Consider the following 27412-nt stretch of genomic DNA (forward strand, 5'->3'; position numbering starts at 1 on the left):
CCAGTTTATCCAACGTTGTGTTTATTTGTTATTTTGGGATTAACAGTTTAACAGGAAGAGGTAAAAACAGTGTATGGAAGGGGAGGGGTGATGAAATATTGCTGATAGAGGGGATGAGTAAATTGCAGTGTTCGGTAAATATGCAAACTTTAAAAAACAACCACTACGTACGGCATTGAATTAAACAAGTTCTGTGAAAGCTAATGGCTGAAGTGATAAATGAGCTACCCATGTCAAAGAGTGACAGTGATGTCCTTCCCAGAAAAGAAAAAATTTACACTGAACGTTAACCACACAGACAATGACAAAAGTAAGAAATAGCCTGTCTCTAAATCTAGGTTCACTTTTGATCTGGAGATCAGTTTCATTGGTGAGCAGGACGGCAGCATCATTTTGAAAGACCGCTAAGAAGTCCTCTTAGCTCTGAGGTGTCCAAGCTCTTTTTAAAAAACCCTTTTCAATATGATTCCCTGAAGGAAATTGCATGAAGGACAGTAAAAACTGATTTGATTAAATTTAAATACACTTCTTGTGTCATCGAGTACGTTCAGTCTGTTAGTAGCATAGTGACTCACCACACCAATTGTTATTAAATATCTATCACAAGTCATCATTTATTCTCCCAATCATTATGTCTCTCCATTGACTCGTCAGGAAAACAAATTGCACAAGGGAGACAACTAACCCTTGCTTAATAATCCTACAGTATAATTGAGAATATGGCACGGACTCCTGGGAGGTCAAACACCTTGGGCTGCATAATTTCTAATCCTCATCAGATTTGCTGGCTTTGTAAAAACGTGCTGTTTTCACTGTTGTGACAATACTGTTTGTTCTCAGTTCAGGGAAGGGAATGAGGACAGCTTTCCCTGCACAAAAAGCAGTATTTGTTTTCCTTGCTCCAAAACACCATTTGTTTCATCTCAAGTTTCAGCTTCAGTGTCCCAGATTTTGCACACCGGAGCGTTTGATCCAAACATCAGGCATATCTGGTTTGCTGTTAGGCAAAACAACTGGACCCTCTTCCCCTATTCCAAACCGGGTTTTCCTCAAACAGCTGTTTTGCTGAGATACCAGTGCAGGTGCATTAAAGACAGTCTCTCTCAGATCCAGCTTCAAGGTGTCTCTTTTTCCATTCAGTTGACCTCTCTGGTTCGAACAGCAAGAATCGGAGATGTCTAAGTGACTCGGACAAGAACTAGCTGACTCCACAAGTTGTATGCTTGGTTCCAAGTCACTGAGGGTGGTCTCGCTGGAGACGTTCCGAACACTGACAGAGCTACCAGTAGAACAAAGGCATCTGTGAAGTTCATACATTTCAGCTTCTGGCAAATCACTGTTTTCTGAGGTATAATCGGATTTGTGTTGATCAGTGTTGCTTGAACAGTGAGATTTATTGAGAAGTTCATCATCTATTGTGCTGGTTGACTGAAGATGATCCCACATCTTTGGGATGTACTTTTGACATCTGCAGTCCCTGCACAGACCATTTCTATGACTTTTTGATTCAATTCCTGAGTTACTACCAGGTTTGTAAGGAGAAGATGTTTGCAAGGCAGGACATTGACAGAAAGCTACATGGTGTCCTCCTTTCTGCTCTAGCTTCTGTCTGTCCCTTTCAAAGGAAGGGTGGATTTGCATTCTAGGGTCCCTGCTGTCTTGGAGCTGGATGTCATCAGACAGGACTGAGGGCCGGTTGGATAACTTGCTTGTGGATGTGCTATTATCAAAGCTGTCGCTAAGCTTCCTGGCCAGTGGTTGGAGCTCATACTGTTCGTTGGCGCTGTTGGATTCTTTACCTTTTTGGAGTCGGTCCTGCTTCTCATTTACCCCACAGGCAAACGTTCTATTGGAACTGGAGTCATCTGAATAGTCCTTGAGAGCATGAGCACATGGCCAAAGGATCTGACCACAGTTTTTCTCTGGTCCAAAGAAGCAGCACAGAGATTGGAAGAAGAAGCTTGCAAATCCACAGCTAACACACTTGATCATCATCAGGAAAATGCCCAGCTTCCTATATGCCAGCACGGTGGCAGGCAACATGATGACACCTGCAGAAAACAAAGCAGAGGCCCCTATGACGGTGGCACAGCTCATCTGTTTCAGGGAGAAGGCCACACGATTCAGGCGATCTGAATGAGGACACAAGTGGTAGGAAATGCAGTAGTTCACTGGGAAGTCTATAGAAAGACCCACTGCTGCCAAAACAAAGAGGGACTCCATTGCACTGAGCTGCCATTCCAGAAGGACCAAAAGCCCAACAGTTACCAAAACAGTTCCTGTGATAGTTATAATGGAGAAGATGCTAAGAAGGACATTCCAAGTGGTGAGCAACAGAACTGCAAAAGAGACAGCTATTGACAAACCTATCACGACCATTGTCTCTGTGTCAACACTGTGCTGGAGGTTATAAAGTTCCAGTTTACTAGTGAACCAGCCGTTCTGAAGCTCTGTAGGGGCTGTCTTCATCTCCTCTCTTACCCAGAGGCCAATTTCATCATAGAAATGTTTGGCTTTGCTGTAGTTAAAGCTATAGTGGTAAATAGTTTGAAACTGCAGCACCAAAGCAACTAGATTTCCCTGTTCATCAAATCTGAGACCTAGGTCATGAGGTTCATCCTCATTTCTGTTTTGTTCCATTATCATCATCTTGATACAATGAAGGAAGACTTCTCTTTCAAATGGGAAGAAGTGATTACAGCAGAAGTTGAAGCTATGATCCTGCTTAGAGCACTGGCGGCTGTCCATCCACCGGTGAAATTCCTCAATGAAACAAACTGTGGGCTTTTGCTCTGGGTCAGAATAGTAGAAAGTCTGATTTTTCACTTTTTGGCAAAAGTCCAACAGCCACCTTTGTGCTTCGGGACTGTTGACTGCAAATGTTGCATCCATCACCAGAGTGCCATTGCTCTTGGGATTAAAATGATCCCCGTTGTCTATAGGGAGTATGCCCCATACAATAGTGATGGGCATGTGTAGGTCTTCTCCTCGTTCCAGTCTTTCAAACATGAACTCATTGCAGTATTCAGCGTCATACCTCTCAAATGGGTGACTCAACCTGAATACCTGTACAGATGACATCTCAAGAGTGGGGAGTTTCAGTCTAGGGTTGAGACAAGAAATGTAAGCCCCACCTACAGCCAAGGCAGCAAACCAGCAGATCCAGATATAACGAAATTTTATGACCCCACAAAGAAGCACTTTCTCAAATAATAGCTTGGAGGTTTCACCCCAGGTATTCTGGAGTCTCCTGAAGATGTGATGGAAAGAGAGAATAACACTCTTATGCCCGCCGTTATCCCAATAATCTTCTGGTTTGTAAATGCAGTTCCTTGCTATGTAACGTTCATACAGCACAACTGATGAAGGAAGCCATGTCAACATGAATATTAAGTTCACCAAGACAGAAGTGCCCATGTAGATGGCAAAGCAGCGGATGGCAATGATGTTGCTCATATAGCTAGTGTAGAAAGCAGCACCAGTTGTCAAGCAAGAAACCATCATGAGATAGCCAAAGTGATGCATGGTGACTCTTACCCACTGCAGAAGCCCAGCAGATGGGTTTTGGTTCTTGCTAAGGTTCCAGAGATCAAAGAAGACAAAGCTGTGGTTGGCACAGATACTACTGAGGATGAAAACTGTGGTTAGGTTTACAAAAGGGAAGTAGGCAAATCTGAAGGCCACCTTGTACAAGAAATAGGAAATCATCAAGGTACCAAAGACTATCATTAAGATGATCAAAGTAATAAAGATTGAGCGTAAGTAAAAGAACATGCTTAGAAATATGGCCAGAATTGCCAGGACTGGATACACTGTATCTACTAAAAGGTAGTGCTGGAATAATTTCTGTTTAAGGCCTAAATCCATTCCAGTGATGGATGTGTAATTATCAAACAAGTCCCACGACTCAAGGTTGTTCAGGTAGATACCCATCATAGAGTCTCCCTTAATGGTAGGCAGAAACAGCAAGCTGTATTTCAGGGTTGGCACTTGGTATCCCACTGTCTGCGGGCTGAGAAAATCTCTGTCAACTAAGAAATGAAGAAGTTGGTAAACAGCAGGGAAGCGAGTGCATTTCTCTGGGACTTTGGAACACTGCACATGTTTCTCTTTGTCTGACTTCGGACCAATGCAAGAAGGAACGAGGACACCTTTGTGATAGTCAGGAGCGCAGAAACGAAGGAGGGCGAGGGTCTGGGTCACATCGGCTTCGGTAATCTCTAAGCAAGAAGACCGGTTGTACAAGACAGCAATATAGTTTCCAAGAGACCAACTGGGACAGCACTCATTGGATTCAGAACGTTGGCAGAGATTCCCAAACTGAGCATGAGAACGGATCTAGAAAACAGACCAAAAAAAAAAAACAGAAAAGAAAAGAAAAGAAAAGAAGAATTAATTAGACCCGCCCAAGGATTTCGTAGCCATCTGTTTTATTCTATTACTGTTATTGGTATCTTTCGGCAGTGGGCTCATTATATGTGTGTGTATATATAGTGATAAGATGATCCTTTCCTTTGTTAAAATGCAATAGAATAATGTTGGGGCTGGCAAGTGGAAGCCCCGGGGACAGAATCCAGTCTCTAGAACAGGGGTCTGCAACCTGCGGCTCTCCAGATGTTCATGGACTACAAAAAAGATCTCACCAATTGTAGTTCTTTGTGACTGGAAGCACTATTGGGCCAGAGACATTTTCAAATTAAAATTTTGTCTAATTCATTGAACCTCGTTTCCTCTTATGAAGCTATGAAATATCTTGCCACATCAGCTTGGGAGGCATTCGTTTTTTGGCTCTTTAATGGTATTGTTACAAGCAGGTTATTATATTCCCTCTTTCCAATTGTAGTTTCTTCCAACATGCCCTTCTGATAGCCAATAAATCATGTGCTTCCTTTGGGCATCAGTAAAGTATGTCACATTGGTGCAAGATGCAGAATCCTAATGTGTTTATGTGTCCATAAAACAATATAGAGAATTTATGTTACTTAAAAGTGTCAGCTTGAAATGAAAACAACCAGGGAAGTAAATGTGTGCGGATTCCCTCAAGCACTACCAACCTTGTCTTGTTCTATTTGACACATAGACTTTATTGCTTGCAAGTTCCATAAGCTCCCAGCAGTTGTGGACATAAATACCAGTTGAGAATAACTCTTCCCTATAGGCAGAATAACAATGTACATATAGTTAAAGAAGAGCAGGGAAATCCGACAAACTGTTTGGAATAATCCTGAAGGTGAAAAAAGAGCTCTAGAGATTGTCTATTTTGTCCTTCATTTTGTACCCTTTGAGGTACAAAAAGAAAGCCATGTAAAACCAAAGTAACCAACACAATGCATCCTTTTGAGAACTGATCACTGGATAAATAAATATGATAGCTAGCAACTAGTTGCAGTCACCCAAATTTGTCTGGGCTGTTCACCAGAGGGAGGAAGAGAGAAGGGTTCGCATAGCCCTGATAGTGAAAATAATAGTTCTGTGGTGCTGGAAAGCAAAAAGGCCCAAACCAAACAAGACCACTCTCTGAACAATAAGGGCTGGAAGAATGGTTGGACATTTTCAATAAAGAGAACAGTCTTCAACAAAAGTGACACATCTGGAAAATGGAATGTGGTCTGGCTGTCTTCCCCCTTAGAGGCCTATCAGTACCACCTGAAGCAGAGTAAACTCTTCTAAACCCATGGATTCAGAAGGATATAACTGCCTGACTGAGCTGTAGTATCTGACTATAATGCGTGGTATGTGTGTGTGAGAGACCTCCTTCCTGCCTCCCTCATTAGAATTATCGTGATTAGTTCTTATTTTTTGAATGAAGTATATTCCTTGCTCTAGGCAGGGGAGAGATGAAAATTATGATGGGACAGGTAACTCCCTTGAATTCAGTTGCCCTGTCAATGCAATTATGCAACACATCTTTTTTGCTCTAACTTACAGTATAGCTTAGTTGTTCAGGTCAATTAATTTTAAAATATTACTATTAAAATTAACTGCTTTTATTCCGTTAATAAAATCAGGCTCAAGGCTGATAAAATTCAGTGAATGCTATTTGTGCCAGTCTTCATGTTAGGTTATCTTGGCTGTTTCTTCTGTTGACCATCCACCCCTTCCTCTGTTGCCATGTTGAGTGCTAATGACTATTGAGTCCTTCCTAATGCATAGAGTTTCCATGCTCATTCTGATTGCTGGGATATGTCAAAAGAGCACTTTGCATAATAGCCACAATGAAACATTATAATGTGTGCGTGCATGCGTCATCACTATTAAAGTACAACCGATAATGTATCAAATAGAGCATCTCTCAGAAGGAAAAGGTGAAGTGATTCTCCAAAGCTTCTAAATGAAAGCTGTCATGGTCCACTGAATTTATCAAGAGCCTATTGTGGACCATTTCAAAAACCACTGTTAATACATGCAAGAGAGGAGTGCAATTGGCAGTTAGATTATGTGGAAGAACACACACCCCCCATTTCAGTGGAATTTCTATAGAATCTTTTGCTGCCAATCAGAGGAAGTAACAACAGAAACACTGAGAAATTAAGTACCTCCAGCAAAATGTCTGCTGAAGTGAAGAACTTTGCACTGCCTTTTAACCTCACACTTCAGAGGGGGACTTCACCAGACAATTGGAGAGATAGAGAGTTAAGGCACTGGCCATCCTTTCTGTACTGCTCTGACACTATCCCCTTGATGTGTAGATTGCTATTTTCTGGGAACTTCTTTCCTTCTTTTCACACTCCCACTCACATGCATGCCTTTTCTCCATCTTGCAACCATAAGGACAAGATGTAGGTCCTGTACATGCCTCCATCCTAGTTAATTGGGCTAGATTAGGAAACTAATCTATAGTCATTTATGCATGCAATTCTCACCTCATAGTTTGCTTTGCAGTGGATTTTCCCCACATTTTAAATTTAAATGAGATTCTCCCAGAGGCGGAGCAAAGGGAAACTGGACCTGGGACCTGCTGCGGCACTGCCCGCCCTGCTCCGGAATGTCCCCTCCACACCTCCTCCATGGCCTTGCCATGCCTCTGCTGTGGCTCTACCCAGGCCATCGTGTCTCCCCGCCCTGTGGGTGCTACACCACTGGATTCTCCTGTTGTGAAATGGCTGTGCCAACCCTCCATTTTTCCTCCCCCAATATCTCCTTCTATCCATGCAACCTTTCAATTGCTCAAGTAATAGACCCTCAGTGTGAAAATTAAAAAAAACCTAAAAAGCCATTTTGATCCTACTAAAGTGGTGTCCAAAGCATGTAACAAGCCATTACTGAAGCAAGTATGGAGGGGAGGAGATGGAAGTTTTCTTTTCAACCAAGAACAAAATATTAAAACACTGATAACATTTCTGAGAATGGAAGAAGCCAACTCATCCCCAACTCCCATGGAAATGAACTATTTAAAGTAGCAAGACAACACCCAAGAACTGCCTGTGAAAAATCTAACAGTGTTGAGTTAATGGGTATGGAGTTAATACACACAGGTCATTCTGGGTCTTTCACAACCAGGATAGTTCCTTTTTGGTTGTTAACTTGGATTAAATTAACACACCGTCACTCCCCTATATAATGAGGAAACAACCTTGCCTGCCAGTAGTTTGTGGAATATTGTAGACCACTATTGTTTTGTAATCTGGCTGTTAGGTACACAGCTGAGATAAATCAGTGTTGCATAGTAGCTGTGCAGCAGACGAACACTCAAGAGGCCTGGATTCAAATCCCTGTTTGAGTGGCCGTGGGCCAGTCTTGTTTTCAACCTAACCTACAGGACAGGTTGTTGAGAAGATAAAATGTGTTTGCTGCCCTGAGCAAGGACAGGATTAAAATGTAACCAATAAGCAGTGCCATTCTAACTAGTTATATCCTTCTGAGCACATGGATTTCAGTGGCCTTATATGGCTGTAACTCTGCTTCAAATGCTTCAAATGGTATTGATGCAACCATCTCTGGCCTGTTGTAATGGGTTGATTTTAAACATTGATCTAGTTTGAATCTGGGTTGCATAAACTGGTTTTTGGTGGTAGAGTATTTTCAAGTCCAACTACTCACTGTCCCATCTCATTTCAATCAATTGTACAGCCTCATATTTCTAAGAGTTCCTATTTCTAAAATGGGAAATGATACCTCTATCTCTCTATAATGCCAACTGAAGAAAGTGTTAGGTGAGAGTATATGGGGATGCATCTTTGAAGCTTTTTGTAGCCACAATGTTTTAAGCAAACTTTCCTCATTCTGTTCTTATGATGTTTTAGAAATCTAATCTGATATATCACTTACCTGGAGGCCCACAAAAGAAACCCTCCTTTTCATAGTCTGGCTCCACCATCCTCCTTATTCTGGCTTCTCGTTCAAATTGCACGAACCTCTGTCCTCTGTTCACATTCACGTCCCCATAGCTAACAAAAGAAAACATTGTCCTTTATGAAACTTGTAATTTGTGTATCTTTGTGCAGTTCAGCTGAGTGCAGTCATTAGCCAATGCAGAGGTAGAAGGGATGGGTTTCTTCTACCCATTTCCATTGTGGTATGATTATTAGAGTGTCGGATTAGGATGTGAGAGACTCATGTTCAAATCCCCACTCTGCCATGGAAGCTCACTGGGTGACATTGGGGCCGACAGTCTCTCTTAGCTTAATTTATCTTATAGGATTGTTGTGAAGAAAAAGTGGAAGCCAGGAAAACAATGTAAACTGCTTCGGGTCTTCATAGGGCAGAAAGGTATAAATGCAGTACATTAATAAAATTGCTTTATTTGTTGTTCCTATCTCATTCTTACCTTTCTTCCTGCTGTTTGATCCCACACATTCAAAATTTAGGTACTAATTCCTTTGAAGCAGGGACCTAGGTTGTTGTTGGGAGTGCTTTGTCTGTGTTAATTTCTATCTGCATTAATGGTGCCATAATAAATGGTCTAAATCACTTATATTGTTTATGATAATTTTCCTATGTTAGACAGCTAGATTTGGTTGCATCGCTGCAGTTTTGTGAAATATTACACTGGACTCCACTGAACTGTCTTTGGGACGATTATCTGTATAACAAAACAATCTCATTGTAGGAGTCTGAGATTCGGGATCTAAACAAACAAAAAATCCATCATACCTGTTATCAGTGTAGGGAAATAGTGACAGAGTCTTTTCATTGCCTGTCTGGCTTTTCATGTTCCTCCAGACTGTGAGCTTTCTGCCTATGTCAGTGTCTCGTGGTTCAAATCCCTATTTATACACACACACAAAAAGTTTTTCAGATTTTAAACATGATTATGTTGTTTATCTTAGTGCATCTCCTTAGGCCCAGCAGAAATGTAGTGCCTTTTCAAATCAGTTCAGTTTCTCAAACATGTACAGGTTTAAGATCCAAACAGCTGACCATGAGATAGATAGCATGAGAAGAATTAATCCTAAATTAGCCAACTGGGTCTCGTCTAAGTTCCAAATAATACAGGGTAATTAAATGGATGATACTAGGACAACACTGAAATATAGCTGAGCAAGCCTCCTCCATTTTGTAAACCATGTCATGTGATAGAAACAGGTGAAGTCCCCCATCTTGATTCAGGTCATGCTCACTTTTTCTGAGCTTTAACATTTTTGGAGACAGCTTGGTCTTATTCTGAAAGGTTGAGTCCAAATGCTTCTGTCAGTGGCTAACTGCCTCAAGCCTTTCCTGTAGTGGACTTTTTTTTTTAAGAAGGCCTGCTCTTCCCTTAACACTTCCAGCAACAGTGATGAGGGAAAGGCAAATGCTTGCTGCTTGCTGGGCCTTACTAGTAGAATTTCCCAGGACATGATTTTGATGGGAATTCTGGGTTCTTAATTAAGGTTCAGAAGTTCTGACAAACTACAGATTATGGGAATCTTTCCACAAGAAACTAATAATGACTCAAGAGACAGTCCTCTTGTTGTACCCTTCTGCTGCTATTGCTAGAAGGTGTGTTTGGTAAAAAGTGGGTAGTAGGACAGCTTAGAATGGGCAGACTTATTCATGAGCCAAGCTAAAATCCAAAAGGGCTTGGGCTCAGATCACTGAAATCATGTTACTTGTAAACTGTGTGCATTTCTGAGCCTCTCCAGTTTCAAAACTCACCATCACCACTACTTCCAACTAACAAAGATAGATCCACATCATCTGCATGAACTCACCATTAAGGGCTCAGAAAAATCAGGCAAATTTTCCACCAACAGGCCCACCAAAGTACAGATCAACACTGTCACCGAACAGAGAAGCAAGACGGCAACTGGCCACTCAGCAATCACTTGAGAAAAACTGCAACAAGGATGGGGGAGGGGGAATGGAGGGAAAGCACTGATTTAACCTTTTTGCTTGAAAAAAACAAATGAAGCAGAATTGGGACTTTTTTCCTTTGACGTTATCAGTTAAAATTTCCTTGAAAAGGATAGTATTGTTCTTTTCAACTGAATCGGCATACAAGACTCCATGATAGGTCTGCCCGTCCTTGTCCTTGTAAACAACAGTCCTGGGCCTTTGTATAGGAGTAGTAACTGTGAAGTTCTGTTATATTCTAGGCCAGAAGTCAGCATACTTGTTGAACCTGTGGGGACTTTTGGAATTTTGGAGAATTGTTTGTGGCTGCCATAACAAAATGGCTCCGATGGGGAAAACTTCCATATATGCCGGGAACATACAGTGTTAGTGTTGGAGGAGAATGGAGATGCCTGAGGGACATGTGATAGTAAGGAGGCATTTGGAAAGTGGATGAAAAACCCAAAATGATGAGATTCGGGGCATGTCAGGCCTGGGGACATGAGGCAGGCATGGCTCAGGGGGTTGGACTGAATGATCTTTAGGCCCCTTCCAACTTTTTAATTCAATTATTCAATTCCCACCTGAATTGTTAATACTGAATTGTTAATACTGAATATTAAGTCAGTATTATATCAAGGAGGTTGATTTAATGAAGTAACCAATGATTCTTAATGACCACTATAGCACCTGTTTTTAGCTGACTTTCCCTTTCAGCATTCATATGATGTATCTTAAAGGCAGACAGCTTGGCAGTTAGGGTTGCCATATCCCTGCCAGGAGCGGGGGATCCCACACCTTAGGCCTCCTCCCCCCTGGTACTGTTCAGCTGGCCAGTGGGCATATTACCAGTATCTCACTGAGGCTTAGCCCCCATGTCATTGGTGACATGTTGATTTCACTTCTGGCACTCACCAGAAGTGATATTATCATGTTGTCAATGATGTGGGAATGCACAGGTATTTGAGCAAAAGCTGCATTTAAAATGGCTTCTCCCAATGAGTCCCCACATTTTTGACATCAATGTTTTGCTGATGAAATGGGGGCTAGAGCTCAGTGTGACACTGGTAAGTTACCCCCCTCCCAAATCCCCTGTCCCCCACTGGTTGCCCTGGCAACCCTATCGGCAGTGGATCTTGAAGTGAAGTAAATAAACATCATGACTGGGTAGCTGAAGTAGCTGAAGCATACAGAACTAAAGTCAAAAACCCTGATCTCACATAATCAGCAAGGAAGTTCAGCCCAGCATGGTCAGCAGAATGGGATCCAAGTTTTGCAAGATAGAGCTCTGTCCACCTGATTGGAATACCACTACTAGTGTTAGTTCTAGGTCTTTTCATGCACAGCACAGTAGATATGTGCAAAAGTTTAGCATAGAGCTGCTTCTTCCCTATAACATACACACAACTTCTTTTGCATCACATGGATCTGAAATGTGAGAGGAAATGACAGTTGGCTCAGCATGTTTGTATAGTATACATGTGATACACATTAGAGTCTTTCTGTTGCTTTCTATGAACCATTGTAATTTGCTCTCTCTCTCTCTCTCTCTCTCTCTCTCTCTCTCTCTCTCTCTCTGAGTTTTTATATATATACTGAGTTTATATATATAGTATATATATATAGGTGGGCAGCTAAGTCCAGCAGCTGCCCAGGGCATCACCTTGTGGGGGGCATCAAAATGCTGGGTTCGTTTTTGGGTATTTTAGTGGTTTTCCATTTTTGGCCTGCTGGGGGCGCAGTGTTTAGGCTAGCGGCACCAAAATTTCAGTGTATCATCAGGAGACTGTCCTTATGCTACCCCCCAGGTTTGGTGAGGTTTGGTTCAGGGAGTCCAAAGTTATTGACTCTCAAAGGGGTGCCCCTATCCCTATTGTTTCCAATGGGAGTTAATAGGAGATGGGGGCTACAGTTTTGAGGGTCCATAACTTTGGCCCCCCTGAACCAAACTGCACCAAACTTGGGGGGTATCATTAGGGAAGTATCCTGATGAGACCCTGAAAGTTTTGAGACTTTGCCTTCAGAAATGTGCCCCCCACAGCCTGCAACCCCCATTGACAGCAATGCAGAAAACTCAATGCAGAGCAAAGATTCTTGGGCAAATTTCTAGGATGTTCCTGCAGGGGGTGCATTTTTGGATGTATCGGCACCAAAATTTCAGGGTATCATCTGGAGATGATGGCACCCCCCAAGTTTGGTGCAGTTTGGTTCAGGGGGTCCTCTCTCTCTCTCTCTCTCTCTCTCTCTCTCTCTCTCTCTCTCTCTCTCTCTCTCTCTCTATATATATATATATATATATATATATATATATAGAGAGAGAGAGAGAGAGAGAGAGAGAGAGAGAGAGAGAGAGAGAGAGAGAGAGAGAGAGATATGCAAAATGGTAAATCACCACTTTACATTTAATGGTGTCTTTTAGGGTTCTTTTTCATTTCTTATATTCAATACCTCATGCATGAGGAAGTTCTCAACACCTTAACTCCATCAAAAGAACAGCAGCTGACCAAGCAAAAAAAAAATTACTATCTAGAAAAAATGAACAGGAATTTAAGGGCATGTTACAAACTAACAAGTGTTTATTCAAGTGTATACTTTTGTGTACTGGAACTCACTTCATCAGATCCAGATATAGCAGGTTTTGTGTAGAGAAATTACCTTATCACCATTTACTGCTACTGGTCTCTGTGTTTACTTCAGGACATTTGAATTTTATACAGTTACATCATATGAACATCCTGTATGTTTTGGCCAGTTGATCCTGCTATTTAAAGCTCATTTCCCCTCCAAAATCTCCAAGAATAATACATTGTCTCCTTCCTAATAGGAGTATGAAGAGGAAAAATGGTAATAGGCTAGAAAGAAAGGAAGTGATTTATATTCACCTACCTCTTTGGCACCCGGAATGCTTTGTCATGTCTGCAGAAAGAAAGATATTTATGTGCTTATTAGTTTCATGCCAAGTGAAGTTCTCTGTTAATGAGAGTGTTAACCCTTCTGGGCAGGCAAAACCCAAAGTCAAAGCAACATAACCCAGCACCAGCCAAAGAACTCTAGCTAGCTGGTTACCTGGGGACTGTTGGCTTGACTACCTTCTTAACTTGCTGTGAGCTAGTAATGAATAGGTTGACTGAACTTTCAGCTGAGCTGTTCTTTAATTCAGCTAAATGGAGTTTTCCCCTTGTATTTTTTTCTTCATTTGACAATTGGGGGCTCATTTTGGTAGTAACTGTATATGGTGATGTGGATTTCTTTTAACAGATTTGGAGATTCATAGACTAATCTACTGAGACTTCCAATGGAGATAAGTAATGCAATTTCTAGTGCTAGTCCAGAGCCTTGACTTTGGAAGTCAACAGTCTTCTTACCAGGACATTAAGGAGTCCCTGAAGGTTGTACTTTAAATACTTCCACTCATAACAACTTACTAGATATCACATTATATCAAATCAATTGCTCTTACTTACATATAGATCAGGTAAAGTATAAGGTTGTTATAAAGATGAATGAGTGCATGGTGCCATAGAGATACAATGCCTCAGGAACAAGACGGGCATGAGCAAAGAGGTCAAGGGATCTACACAGCAGCACTCTTGCCATGAAGTATATAATGTGGCCTTCAGTGTTAGAGAAGAAATGAAATCTCGTACAAATTCAGAACTCAGCAATGTTTGAGAATTCAGATTTGACTGAATTGCAAATAATCAGATTTGGGTTTTGAAATCCTAATCTGAGGATAACTTTTAAAATCATGGGGACCACAAGTCATATTGTGCCAAGTGAATACAGCACACCAACTGCACTTTCTGCATAAATGAAGGAGAAGCGTGGTCAATGGAAATGGTATTTCTTGCACAGCCCATGGAAGGAGAGAAAAGCAAGTGAGGAGGTACTGGAGGGTGCCCTTAAATTTTTGCTGATGAATTCTAACTCAACAATGCTGTATATCAGTTTTCTAAATTCATTGCTTGTGTGTATTTTTAAACACCTAAGTGCAGCAGTATCCAAAATTGGAAGTGTTATAAAAAGAAACTTCAAATAAGGAGAATATCAATTAGAATGGCTGCAAACACATTCAGTGTAGAGGAATTTATCTGAGAATTTCTCCATGGAGAGAAAACTCATAACAGGTCAAGCTGCAAAAAGAACTGATAAAATTGCATTCCTTCTCTTCCTAGACAGATGTGTGGATTTATATTTCAGCCATGATAGTTTCATGGTTGTGAAAGGTGGGTATCTGTTGTTCTTAGATATGTACCTGTGAAGAAGGTGTGAAGGAGAAGACTACTAAAAAAAGAAGTTTGTAAACCCATCTGGTCCACATACATGTCTTTCATACAATATGTGGTTGCAAATTCATATTTGCCATTAAAAAGCAAACCAGATAGGGCACCATATCCAATTCCTGGTTCCCTGATGAATGAATAAATTCAGATCAGATCTACAAGGATTTTACAACTGCACATGTAAAACATCTTAGATATACACACACAAAAATCATGAGATGAGAAGTATTGTTCCACAAAACAGAAGAAATGCTTCATATTATTCTTTTGTGAACTTACAGAAGTCCAAGGAGATATTTCAATGTGCTGTGCAGGTTACACCTTACCTCACTGTTACAATGTGGTGTTGCACCGGCCGTGAGTGCTGCTGGTCCTGTGGCCATTGTTCCCATCTGCTTTCAGTGGTCTCATGTTGAGGGGAGGATGACAAATGTCCACTGGAATGATGGGAGCACAACATAGCTCTCTCCCCATGCCCAGGCAGATGGGGCAAGGCATAACTGCTTTGGGTTTCTTGCTGGTTGCAGTGATAATAGAGATGAGACTGAAAAGAGTCCTGGGAGCCAGACGGCACCTGGCCATTGGATCTAGTGGAGATTGGTGCATGCATATGGCTGGATGAGGGCTGATGGTATCTCACTGAGCTGGGAGAAGTATCAATTGGGCAGTGATGGACTGGACATCTCCTTTCACAAGGAACTCCACTGTGGCTTGGCTCTGTCTTCCTGATCTCTGGCACATTAAGACAGTTTTGACAAGGTTCTGGGTTTATTTGTTCTCTGTGAAAAAATAATCAGAGTTTATGTGAATTCTTAACTTCTAGGATTAGAGACAGCATATGGGCATTGTTACAGTACAGGAGAGTGATCCTTTGGACATGCAGGTGAATCCACGCATGCGTGTAAATTCCCCCCCTCCCCAATCAAATCGCAACTGATGTATGGTGATCCCATGGGATTTTCAAGGCAAGAGACATTCAGAGGTGGTTTGTCATTGCCTGGCTCTGCATCAGGACCCTGGTCTTCCTATTCAGTCCAACTTCCAAATACTGACCAAGGTCGACCCTGCTAAGCTTTTGAGATTTGATGAGATCAGGCTAGCTTGGCTACCCAGGCCAGAAGGCATGTAAACTAAGTAATGGGAAAATTAACAGTGATGATACATGTTTGTGGAAAGAAGTTGAATTTAGAACAGTTGTCATCTTTGACTAATTACAGGAATATTGGGCCTTTCCCCACTCTCTTCCATCCCCCCTATGCGCGCGCAGCATCCCAGGCGCGCGCCTGGGCGTCCCCGTGCTCGAGCGTCCCCTTAAGAAGAGCGCCTGGGATGCCGTGCGCTGAGGGGGCACGACAGCGGCAGCGTCGGGGCGGCTGTGCTGTCGCCGCCCCTGTCATGGGGAGTGCCGGGGGACCCCGCACTACTCTCAAGTAGCGCAGGGCTTAAGGTAAGTGGGGAAAGGCCCATTGACTCTCAAGATCCTGATCATGTGTTTTTGGTACAGCAGTTTTTGTCTCAGGACAAATGATGTTGGCCTTTAAGGCACTACTAGACTTGACTTAGGCTGAAAGTTTGTTTTATAATCCATAGCTGATTCTTCATGGGCCAATTAAAACGGGTTGAGGCCCTTTTAAAATGCGTTTGGAGGGGGGAGTTCCCACAGAATTCACCCCCAAATGTTGCTAACCTGTTTTAGTGGCCAGAATCCAGGTTTAATGAAAATCACTAATTCTGTGACTTTTCCCCATAAACCCTTTCCTTATTCTAATAGGCGGCTGTCATGCCATGCAGGTAGGTGTGTGTGGGGTGGGGGGTGGGGTGTTCTCACCTGCATGGTTCGCACAGAAACACAGCATTTTCATGCAAACTGTGCTGCCTTCTGCCTCTGGGATCCCAGCGATCCCGGATGGCCCCTGCAGCCGCCATGAACCTGTTGCTGCCCATGCAGAATCAGCCTATGTGTTTTATTTATAGAAGAGTGAAAAAAGATGTTAAATGCAAACGGCCAGCTGTTATGTTTGCAAAGCAACATATGACAGTTTCAGATGGGTAGCTGTGTCAGTCTGCAGTAGAAAAGCAAGTTTCAAGTCCAGTAGCACCTTTAAGAACAACAGCATTTCCAGGGTAGAAGCTTTCAATAGTCAAAGCGCTCCCTTCATCAGATACAGGTAAGAATGGAGATCCCTGAGCCCTTATATCATATTCTGGGCTATAAGACTGGGAGATACAAAGCTCTGAATCACACCAGTATGTTTTCAGTGTTCACCAATCATGTGCCTGTTTACTAAACTTTTCCTTCTAAATCACTCTGTTTCTTGCCAAAATATTAGTCTTCTAATGGTTTGAAAACATATTCTGAAACCTCAGCTTTAACTCTCAACAGAAAGCTTTCTCCTTGGCTCTTAAATATCTTACCCACTACAATGAGTCAAGATCCTTTGTCCTATCCAAACAATATTATATTGGTAAATTTCTGCAGGCAGATACTCTGGTTTATATTCACACAACATGAGCTGTCTAGAGAAAAAACTAAAATCACGAGATCACTGTGATTTCAGGAAAACACAAGGAATCAACACAGCACATTCTGAAGTGCATAAAGGTTTGTTCTGAAATAGTCTGGCAGCCAAGTCCCCAAAATAAAGGGCTCGTGCTGGCTTATTTGAGTTTTCATTGGCCAAGTCAAACTTTGTATTCTCACTCCTTTTTCCCTTCTTTATGTAAAACCCCATCTTCCCTCCGACGGGGTCCTCAAGAGGCTTGCATCATTCTTCCACCCTCCATTTTATCTTCACAAAACCCTTGTGAGGCTGGTTAGGCTAAGAGTATGTGAATGGCCAAAGTCCACCCAGCAAGCTTCCATGGCATGATTCAGACCTGGATACGGCCTGGGGCCCTCATACCTGCCCTACCCCATATGTCCTGAGTCGCTCTCTCCGTTCGGCAGAGGAGAATTTACTGGTGGTCCCTTGTCCCTCTATGATGCGGCTAGCCTCCACCCGGGCCAGGGCTTTTACAGCCCTGGCTCCTGCCTGGTGGAACGCTCTTCCTCCAGCTGTTAGGGCCCTGCGGGACCTTGGGGAGTTCCGCAGGGCCTGTAAAACCGAGCTGTTCCACCGGGCTTTTGGGGAGGTTGGCTGCTGAATCCGCCCCTCTCTGTTGCCCTATGTGTCATCGGCTTATCTGAAAATCTGCCAGTCCCCTCCCAGGGTTTTACCGGACGTCATCCACCTAATTTATTAATTATGGAAGGTTATTGCTGCTACTGTTTTTATTGTATTTATTGTTTTAATTGGGATTATTCGATTGTTTTAGTTGCAATGTATTGTGTCTGGTTGCCTGTAAACCGCCCTGAGCCCTTCGGGAGTAGGGCAGTCTAATAAATCGAATTAATAATAATAATAATAAGGGAGCAATCCCTAGCAATTACAGGCCAATCACTTGCCTACCAACAACCTTTAAGCTTTTTACTGGCATATTAGCTGATGCAATACAAGACCACCTGGAAGGAAAGAACTTGCTGCCCCCAGAACAAAAAGGAAACAAACGAAACAGTAGGGGAACAAAAGATCAACTGCTCATAGATAAAATGATCCTTGAGAATTGCAAAAGAAGGAAAACCAACTTGCATGTAGCTTGGATTGATTACAGGAAAGCATTCGATTCACTGCCACACAGTTGGATACTTCATTGCCTGGAGATAATTGGAGTCAGTGAAAACATCAAGAAATTGGTCAAGAATGCAATGCACACTTGGAAAACAGAATTAATATTACAAATACCGAGCAGGAATAGGGGAAATCAACATCCTAAGGGGAATATTCCCAAGGGAGACTCCCTGTCCCCACTACTCTTCATCATTGCTATGATTCCGCTCTCTATAATTCTGAAGAAAGTTCCAGGTCAAGGATATGAGACATGCAGCAGAAACCTCTGCTACCAAAAATTTCACACTTTCTAGTACATGGATGAATCCTTAAAGCTCTTAATGGAAAATCAAAAGCAGAGATTGAGCTGTTCACCATTGAACACAGTGAGGAGTCTTTAGCACTGACATTGCAATGGATCTTTGGACTTGACAAGTGGTGCAAAAGTAAACTTTTGAACTCAATAAAGGGGTAAACTTGCAACATGCTTAAGGTGTGTGAATATGCCAAATGACATAGAAATAAAGAGCTACCAGTGAAATGAAATTGCGCTACAAATAACATTGGGGATACCTGCAAGCAAAGCAAACATCAAGCATGTGGTGAAGTCAAAGGCGTTAAATTAGAAGGAATATCTTAGAAGGGTAAGAGAAAATTTGAAATCAAAGTGCTAAATGGAGGAAATACAATAAAGGCAATTAATACTTGGGCGGTGCCTGTAGTACCGCTTAAGCACTGCTGGCATAATAAACTCGACAGCAGCCGAATTGGACATCCTGGACAGAAAAACAAGAGAGAAATTATGACCATCAATCCGAGCACTGCATCCAAGAAGTGATGTAGACAGACTTCTACCTAGCAAAGGTCAGAAGGAGGAAGAGGACTGCTCCACATCAAAGAAATCAGTAGAGGAAGAGAAAAGAGGCCTGAAAAAAGAATACATCCAAGAAAGTCAAGAGCCAGCATTGGAAAAGAAGATCCTACAAGGCTGAGATGCTGAAAAGCCAAAGAATCAAAAAGAGCATATAGAGTCCAACAGTTTAAAACACGAAAGGAGCAGTGAAGCTAAACAAAGCCACTCCATGGCAGCAGTACTCTTTAAGAGCATTGAAGGGAAGGGTTGACAGCAAGAAAAACATGGGGAGTGGCTCAGGAAGGGGAACTCCTAAAAGAAACTGAAACTGGAAGGCCTCGATTTTGCTGCCCAGGAGCATGCATTACGGACAAATGCAATAAAGACACGAAGTCTGAAAAAAAGTCTTACCAATGACCCAAAGTGCTGTCTCCTGCAAAGAGGGTGTGTGATGAAACTGTGGAGCGCACATCATCTGTGGCTGTTGTAAGAAGAAATAGCCCAAACTTCGACGCTATTCTTGAACGCCACAATAGGCTAGCAGCAATGGTGCACCTCGGAACTCTTTGCAAAAAAGTACGCGGCTCTCGCCCTGTAGCAAGACCTGGTACGAGCACAAGCTTCAGCAGCCAAGACCACAGGAAATGAAGAAGCAAAAAATACCTCTCTGGGACTTTAGAATACAGAACAGATACAGACACATTCGGGCACACAACACCCCAGGAGCATAACAGTGATAGAGAAAAAAACATGTTTGGATGCATAGATGTTGCTGTGCCAGTTGACAGCTTTAAGTGTGGGTGAAAAGGAGGACAAAAGAGCCGGAAAAGATCACAAACATACAAGGTTGACCTACAAATTGAAGTTGAACGATTGTGGCAGAAAAGCAAACAACAACAGTAATCCCACTAGTAGTCGGTGCTCTAGGAGGAATCCCAAGAAATCTTGAAAAACATCTGGAAAGCCTAAACTTGGACAGAACATCAGTCCACATGCTGCAGAAAGCAGCACTTCTAGGAACTGCACACATTCTACGCAAATACCTCTAATATCCTAGGTCCTTGGGAAGGACTCGATATTCAGAGATGAATTCCAGACACTTGTGCTGTGTTGTTATGTGTATAATAATAATAATAATAATACCCCAGATCCTAGTGCAATATTATAACCACTATACCGCATAAATATATGTTCTATGGCAAGAAGAAGGCAAAGAGTGAACTACTGATTTTTATGGACTATGAAATAATGATCCTTGGTAAGCCTGTTGATCAGGAGCTTTACAAACCATAAGCCATGACAGCAGAGACTGAGAAACTGCTTTAAAAAAAGCTGGATTTTTTCCACTGGCCATTTATGTCGTTATATTTTGAAGAGAACCCTAAAAGAAATAGACTGACATTGTAAACCAAGCGAACACAGTACTCGTTGTCATTGGCAGGTAGGCCCTGAAGCGTCTTGAGCCAGTTTCAAGGTTCTGCAAGATTTTTTGAACAATTTCCTTTTTCTAAGTTTCTAGTTTTCTTCCTGGCATCAGTTTGAATTTGTGTTGACTGAAATGATAGATTCTGATACAAAGGGAGGTGGTGTGTTTTTGTAAGGCCCAAATTATAATGCTGAGAGTCAAGGAATAATGTTGTTTTCAAGCAGTAATTCAAAGATTTTCACATTTGGCTGCAAACAGTTCAGAACAAAAAAAACTATTAAAGAATGAGTGGTGGATCCATGTTTGCTAACTGTAGTTTCACACTTGCTTATCTTAGCAAAATGACAGGCCAGTTAATTGCCTGCTAAGTCAATTAGTGCTGGCTTTCCAGCTCATTAAATATTTTTGTTACAGCCTCCACTGTAGAACAGAATGACCAGCTCTATTTGTCAGGGTAGCCCATTACAAGGATTCTTCTAAGTAACAGACAGTATCACAGGGCTCTTTAACCTTCATGTGGTGCTCTGAAAAAGATAACTCTGCAGTAATACCCTATATTCCCATTAATTAACTGATAATGATGCAACTGGAAAGAGCAACCTTCAAAGACTGGGGGGAGGGGGGTTCAGTGATTTCCACTTGTAGCTGGGCTGTGCGTTCAGCGATGCTGGGGCTACAGTGTGAGTAGAACTGTTCTCCCATCTGCAAAACAGTAGCTGCCTGCAGCTTCAAAGTGGTTGTCTGACAGCTCCATTTTGTCCAGCCCAGCTGAATGCAACTAACAGAGAAACAAAGAGACATTTGGCTCAAGAGAGCAAAGGGAAGGTGGGGATCGGGAGCTCTAATTCTTGCATTTCAGCTGCATGTGTGCCTCTTATTTGTTTTCCTACCATTTTCTTAGGCCAATGCAAAGAAGATGCCTGTTCTGACCAGAAGTGGAGGAGGCTAAAACAATGTACATTGCCCTGAGCTCCTCGGAGGAAGTATGGAAATAAAAATGTACTACATAATTAAAACTTGAGAAGTAGGCTAGAGAACGGAGGCCAAGCCAACTGGAGCATACAAGCACACACTGTTTGAGTGTGGAGCTCTGTGGGAAAGCCTGCTTCGTTCAAGTAAATGGTCTTCTATCCAGAACTGAGCTGGGAAAACTGGTTTGGAGTTTTTGCAAAATAAGTCGGCTGTACACAGCACTGATTGGCTGGTGCCTGTGTTATCATGAACTGACTCCCTTGAAGCAATTTTCAATTTAATTTAAAAAAGGATTACGATGATGACTTTATTTATTTTGTTTGTTAAACTTTTATACGCCCCATCCTCCGAAAGGGGGGCTCTGGTAATACAGCATAAAACATGGTAAGGAGAAACAGAAGTCATGCCAAAATCTTTTAAAGAAGCAGCAGTAACAAGCGCTAATAGTAATCCATAAAAATAGCTTAAAACCCATGGCAGCAAAACCAGCGTACATATAATAAAGTCAGAGCACAATTTAAAACCCTACCCCCATGAGGGGATGGCTGAGGACCCTCAATATAGAGGGACCTCGATGTAACTGCCCTAGGGGCAGAACGGTAAGAAGAGGGGCACCATATCAGCAGCTGGGACACTCAAAGGTCTCGGTGGAACAACACAGTTCTTACAGGCCTCGCGGAACTCCGCCCAGGTCGCAGAGTGGAGGCCCAGGACAGCTGGAGTGAAGGGTGGTTCCACCAGGCCGGTTGGTGCCAGAAGTTCGCGGCCTGCGTGAGGCCAACCGCAGATCGCCGAAGGGCAGAAGTAAAGAAGTTGGCTCTAGGCAGATGAGCAGGCGAGTTGATCACGAACTTGTGGTGGGTTGTCCCTAAGATGCGAAGGTCCCAGGCGGCAAAGCGAAAGCCTTGTGCAAAGGTCAAAACCTGTACCTTGAAGATGACCTTGAATTCAAACGGGGAGCCAATGCAGCTGTCGCCCAGCACAGGCTGGATAATGATTCTCTGAAGGCATACCTCCTGTGAACGAAGCGTAAGCTGCCGCATGTTGGACCAGTTTTAACTTCCTCAGATCGTAAACGCAAGGGAAGGTCAGCGACAGCGAAGTTCCTACAATAGGTCCAACCTGGAGGTGCACGATGCATGGATGCCAGGTGGCCAGAATCCGGGCCAGGAAGAGAGGTGAAGGAATAACCGCGCCGGGCCTGGCGAAGATGGGAAAAAATGCAGTCGAGGGTTGTATGGGCCACCTGGGTCTCCATTGAGAAGGCGAATCCAGGTGGACTCCCTGAACTACCCGAACAGAAGGGTCAAGCGCCAATGAGACCCCTCCCACGCAGGCGGCTGGAAATCCCCTAACCTCACCCTGGGATTCCAGCTTTCAAGAGGATCTCTATTCGGGATGGATTCATAGTTGCAACCTGCTCTTGCTGCAACCTAACCAGCTACCACCTTCAAACAATGCTGCAGAGCAGGGTGACGCAACGCTCCTCCTCCATCAACAGAATGAGCTGAGTGTCATCAGCATATTGATGACAGATCCAGGCCTAAAACTCCGCAGACCAACTGAACGAAGTGATTGCATAGATGTTAAATAAAGCGGGGATAGCAGCGGCTCCCTGCGCGTTACTCCGCACTGGCGGGCACCTCAGAGCTTCATCCCGCACCACTTGCTTTGTCGGTCCAGATGAAGGCAATCACTGAAGGACAGTGCCCGTGCAGGCGTGACGGTGGAGTCAAAAGGTCGTGATGCGACCATATCAAAGCGCTGGTAAGATCTACAACGAAGGCCTTGGCGGCGATCGCCCGGTCGAGTTGCATACGGGCGTGTGTGATGGCGACAAGAAGCGGTCTCATAACCACGGGCTTGGACTGGAAGAGTCGAAAACCAATGCGTCATCAGAAACCTGAAGCGCTCAGCACCACTCTCAATTACCTTCCCAGAAGCGAAAGATTCGAGGCGGAAGTGGCAGATCTATATGGATCTAGCGATGGTCTTTTCAGAGGTTGCGGGCGGACCACTGCCTCCTTCAACCCATCGGAAAGACCCCTTGCTCAAAGGGAGCCATTATTGATGTTCAACGAATGTTCAGACTTTATTTATTTTATTTATTAAACTTTATAATTTCCATCCTCCAGGGGCTCTGGGCGTACAGCATAAAACATGGCGTTCGTACCAAAATCTTTAAAACAGCAGTAAATAAACGCTAATAGTAACTCATAAACAGCTTAAAACCCATAAAAAACAGCAAAACCATGATACATATAATAAGGCCCTGACCCTAATTTAAAACCCTACCCCCATGAGGGGATGGCGCAGGACTCTCAATATGTAATCTCGACAACTGCCCTAGGTAAAGCGGCAGGGGCACCATATCAGCAGCTGGGACACTCCAGTGTCTCGGTGGAACAACATTAGTTCATGGTGGCCCCATGGAAATCCACCCAGGTTCCGGGTGAGGCCCCGGACAGCTGGAGTGAAGGGTGGTTCCACCAGGCCGGCCAGTGCCAGAAGGTCCTGGCCTATGGAGGCCAAATGCAGATCATAGAGGCTGGGGCCAACAGGTTGGCCCTCTGCAGATGAGCAGGATGAGTTGATCACGAAGTGGGGCATGTCCCTAAGGTACAGGGTCCTGCGGTCATGCGAAAGCCTTGTGCTGGGTCAAACCTGTACCTTGAAGATGACCTCGATTCAAACGGTTTAACGCAGCCGTCGCGAACACAGGCTGGATGTTCTCTGAAGGCTCCTGTGAGCAGGCGTAAGCGTCGCATGTTGGACCAGTTTTAACTTCCTCAATCGTAAACGCAAGGGAAGGTCAGCGACAGCGAAGTTGCTACAATAGGTCCAGCCTCTGGTGCACTTGCATGGATCACAGTGGCCAGATCCGGGCCGGGGAGAGAGGTGAAGGAGCCGACCGGCCTGGCTTAAGATGGAAAATGCAGTCTGGTTGTATGGGCTTACCTGTCTCCATTGAGACGAATCCAGGTGGACTCCCTTAGATCAGGAACAGAGGGGTCAAGCGCCACTGAGGTCCTCCCACACCGGCGGCTGAAATCTCAACCTCACCCTGGGCGGCTCCAGCTTTCAGAGGATCTCCGCTTCGGGATGGATTCATAGTTGCAACCTGCTCTTGCTGCAAACTAACCAGCTACCACCTTCCAACAATGCTGGAGAGCCGCGAGGCGCAACCGCCTCCTCCATCAACAGACGAGCTGAGTGTCATCAGCATATTGATGACAGATCAGGCCTAAAGTTCAGCAGACCAACTGAGCAAGTGGTCGATAGGATGTTAATAATAGCTGGGATATACTCCCAAGCGGTAACACGACTGAAGCTGGCACCTCCAGGAGGTTTCTATCCTCGCATCATTAATTTGTTGACTCGTCCTGAGAAACGAGGCAATCCACTGAAGGACAGCCCCAGACTCGAAGCTGCTTGTGGCGGCCGGGTAAGGTCGCGGATCACCGCCATCAAACGCCGCGTAAGATCTACCGAAACCAGCAGCCACCATCCTACCGGTCGCTGCATAATGGAGCGTAATCTGGTGATATTGGTATTAAGAGCTGCCCTCGGCCCCCGCGCCCAGCACGGAAGCCGGACTGGAAGGGGTCGAAGCCAACAAAGCGCCATCCAGGAAACCCCTGAAGCTGCCTAACACTCACCTCTCTACCACCTTCCCAGAAACGAAAGATTCGAGACGGGCGGTAATTGGCCAGGATCACCTGGATCTAATCGGTCTTTTTCTCTAAGAGTATGGACCACTGCCTCCTTCAACCTGATCCGAAGACTCCTTTTGCTCAAGGGGAGCCACGATGATGTCTTCACAGATGTTCAGCAAATGCATAAATAATCTGTGTCATGTTTTTTAAATTAAAAAGAACCTGAAGCATGGAGGGAAAGGCATGACAGCATCTGACCTGTTGGGTCCCTTCACCTGCCAAAAGCATGATGATACTAGGTTTACCCCACTGGAAAACAAATGGTCACAAAGCATCTTGTGTGAAATTGCCCCCAAAGAAATGGTGGAACTCATACTCAGGCATACTTACTTGGCAGGAATGTCTTTCTGCAATTTGAATCAGGGAATCCTGACTTGACTCTTCACAGATGGATCATCTAGTTTTACTGTAAAATTCATGCTGTTTCAGTGGGCTTAATTCCAGGTAGGTGTGCATGGGATTAGTTTTAAAGGACCATCCAGTATATTGAGGGGTCTCACTAGATGTATCATCAGGGATTACTCCTCAGTCCTTCCTTATCTTGGAATACAAATTTAATGGAGGCTATTTGGGCTTCCTTGGCAGCAGACTCCCAGAACAGTAAAAAGAAGATGTAAAAAAGAAGTCAGGAACGCAGCTGGAAGAACCCCTGCTTGGAGTTCTTTGACTATGTCTAGGGCCTATGGCCTGATTCTCAGATTTGCTCTGAGTCTATGATAGAATTGAGATTTTACTCTTGCCCAGACTGTTTGCTGTTTCCTGCCCCCTGATTTTGCTAAGCCACCCACATACCATGTTGCCTACTAACACCTGGGTTCAACTGATACCACAGATTGAGTAGGAGATCTTGGACAAGGGATACAGTTCTCCATCTGGAAGAGCCTGTCTTTGCAGGATAATTGTACAGATGGACACAAGAAGCATATGATTTTATTGGGGGAGATGAGTCATTTTACCCATGCAGGACATATGGATTTGGGGCTGCCTTGCTACAGACGGAGGGTTTGGAACTTTCTGCAATCTGGTGGCTTTGAAGAGAGTGACATTTATGTCTCTTTCATAACAAAACAGGAACTGGACTTTTTTGACTGGCAAGGTTGGCTTCCCCACTACAAAACAGAATGTGTTCTGGAGAAGAATGGTATTCTAGTTTTTCAAAGTGAAACTCTTAAGTCCATTAAAGCAGCTGCTAAAGCATCACATTAACCAATGAGAGTGTCTGACTTCCGCAGTGTATGGCCACAATGTAAGCTGGATACCGCTAGGTAACATTTCACACTGTGTGATTCCAAAGCCAATTTGCAACACAGAGACAAAAAAAGCAAGTGAGGAAAAGGAACCATCTGAGCCTGATGATCAGGCTTTTGCAGAGGACATGCAGCATCACCAGGCAGTTTCACTGGTCCCTCGCTTCGCCATGGTCATGCTCATTGACACCACTCTTGATGGATGTTTGTTGCCTATAAATGACAGTGACTCATTTCTATTACTTTAGTTCCTTGTATGAATAGGTGGTTATAATTAGATAAGCAGGGATTATCAGCCCCCCGCCAGCATGGCTAATTGACCATACTCAAGTAGGGCTGATAAAATTGTAGTCCATAACATCTGGAGTGCCAAAGGTTCGCCACCACTGGTCTAGTCCGTCCATGGATCCCAAGTGTCTCTTGCAGTTTGGCACTAAAATGGGACTCAAATCCTTCTCCAGTGTTCTTGTGAGGGTGGCAGCAAGCTCATATGGAAGGAGGTTCTTCCTAAAAGGCATATGTCAAGGCTGTAAGCAGCAATTGTGCATAGAAACAAGATGGAGTTCTTTCAGTACCAGTGTTACATGCAGCCAACAGCTCACTGACTCAGTTTGGCACATTTTTAGTTACAAGGCACATGATAAATGACATAAATAAATTAATTGAAGTTTTCAAATAGTCTTCAAAGGTAGCCTCACATAGAGCATCTCACATTATTCTAACTTGGAGGTTAACAAGATTTGCACTATGGCAGCAACCTGTCATGTTTCTTGGAGTTCTTGTAGGCATCAACTCAAGATGGTAAATGGTACTCCTGGTCATGGTAGCCAACTATAATTCCATGAGCAGTGCCATGAGCAGTCCAAAAGCACTCCAGACTGTGCGCCTGATCTGTGGCAACCACTGGAGAACCTCAAATTCTCTCGTCAATTGGATCTCACACTCCAAGTGAGTAATGATACAGCATTGAACAGGCATTCTAAACTTGCACAACATATTTCAGAGGGATCTTGA

At 43.6% G+C, this 27412-nt stretch overlaps 1 protein-coding gene across 2 annotated transcripts in view; it reads right to left on the bottom strand.

Annotated features, from left to right (window-relative positions):
- The window catches only part of DISP2 (dispatched RND transporter family member 2), a 32687-nt gene continuing 5275 nt past the window's right edge, over nucleotides 1-27412 (bottom strand). For both annotated transcript variants that reach the window (XM_048484263.1, XM_048484264.1), the window contains exons 2-8: nucleotides 14864-15316; nucleotides 13141-13170; nucleotides 10134-10257; nucleotides 9094-9206; nucleotides 8269-8387; nucleotides 5055-5152; nucleotides 1-4338 (exon numbers count right to left, since the gene is read on the bottom strand). In XM_048484263.1, the coding sequence (XP_048340220.1) occupies nucleotides 937-4338; nucleotides 5055-5152; nucleotides 8269-8387; nucleotides 9094-9206; nucleotides 10134-10257; nucleotides 13141-13170; nucleotides 14864-15316 (4339 nt within the window). In that variant the 3' untranslated portion in view covers nucleotides 1-936. The remainder of the gene's footprint in view (nucleotides 4339-5054; nucleotides 5153-8268; nucleotides 8388-9093; nucleotides 9207-10133; nucleotides 10258-13140; nucleotides 13171-14863; nucleotides 15317-27412) is intronic.

Source organism: Sphaerodactylus townsendi, linkage group LG02, assembly GCF_021028975.2.
Source record: "Sphaerodactylus townsendi isolate TG3544 linkage group LG02, MPM_Stown_v2.3, whole genome shotgun sequence".
Lineage (NCBI taxonomy): Eukaryota > Metazoa > Chordata > Lepidosauria > Squamata > Sphaerodactylidae > Sphaerodactylus > Sphaerodactylus townsendi.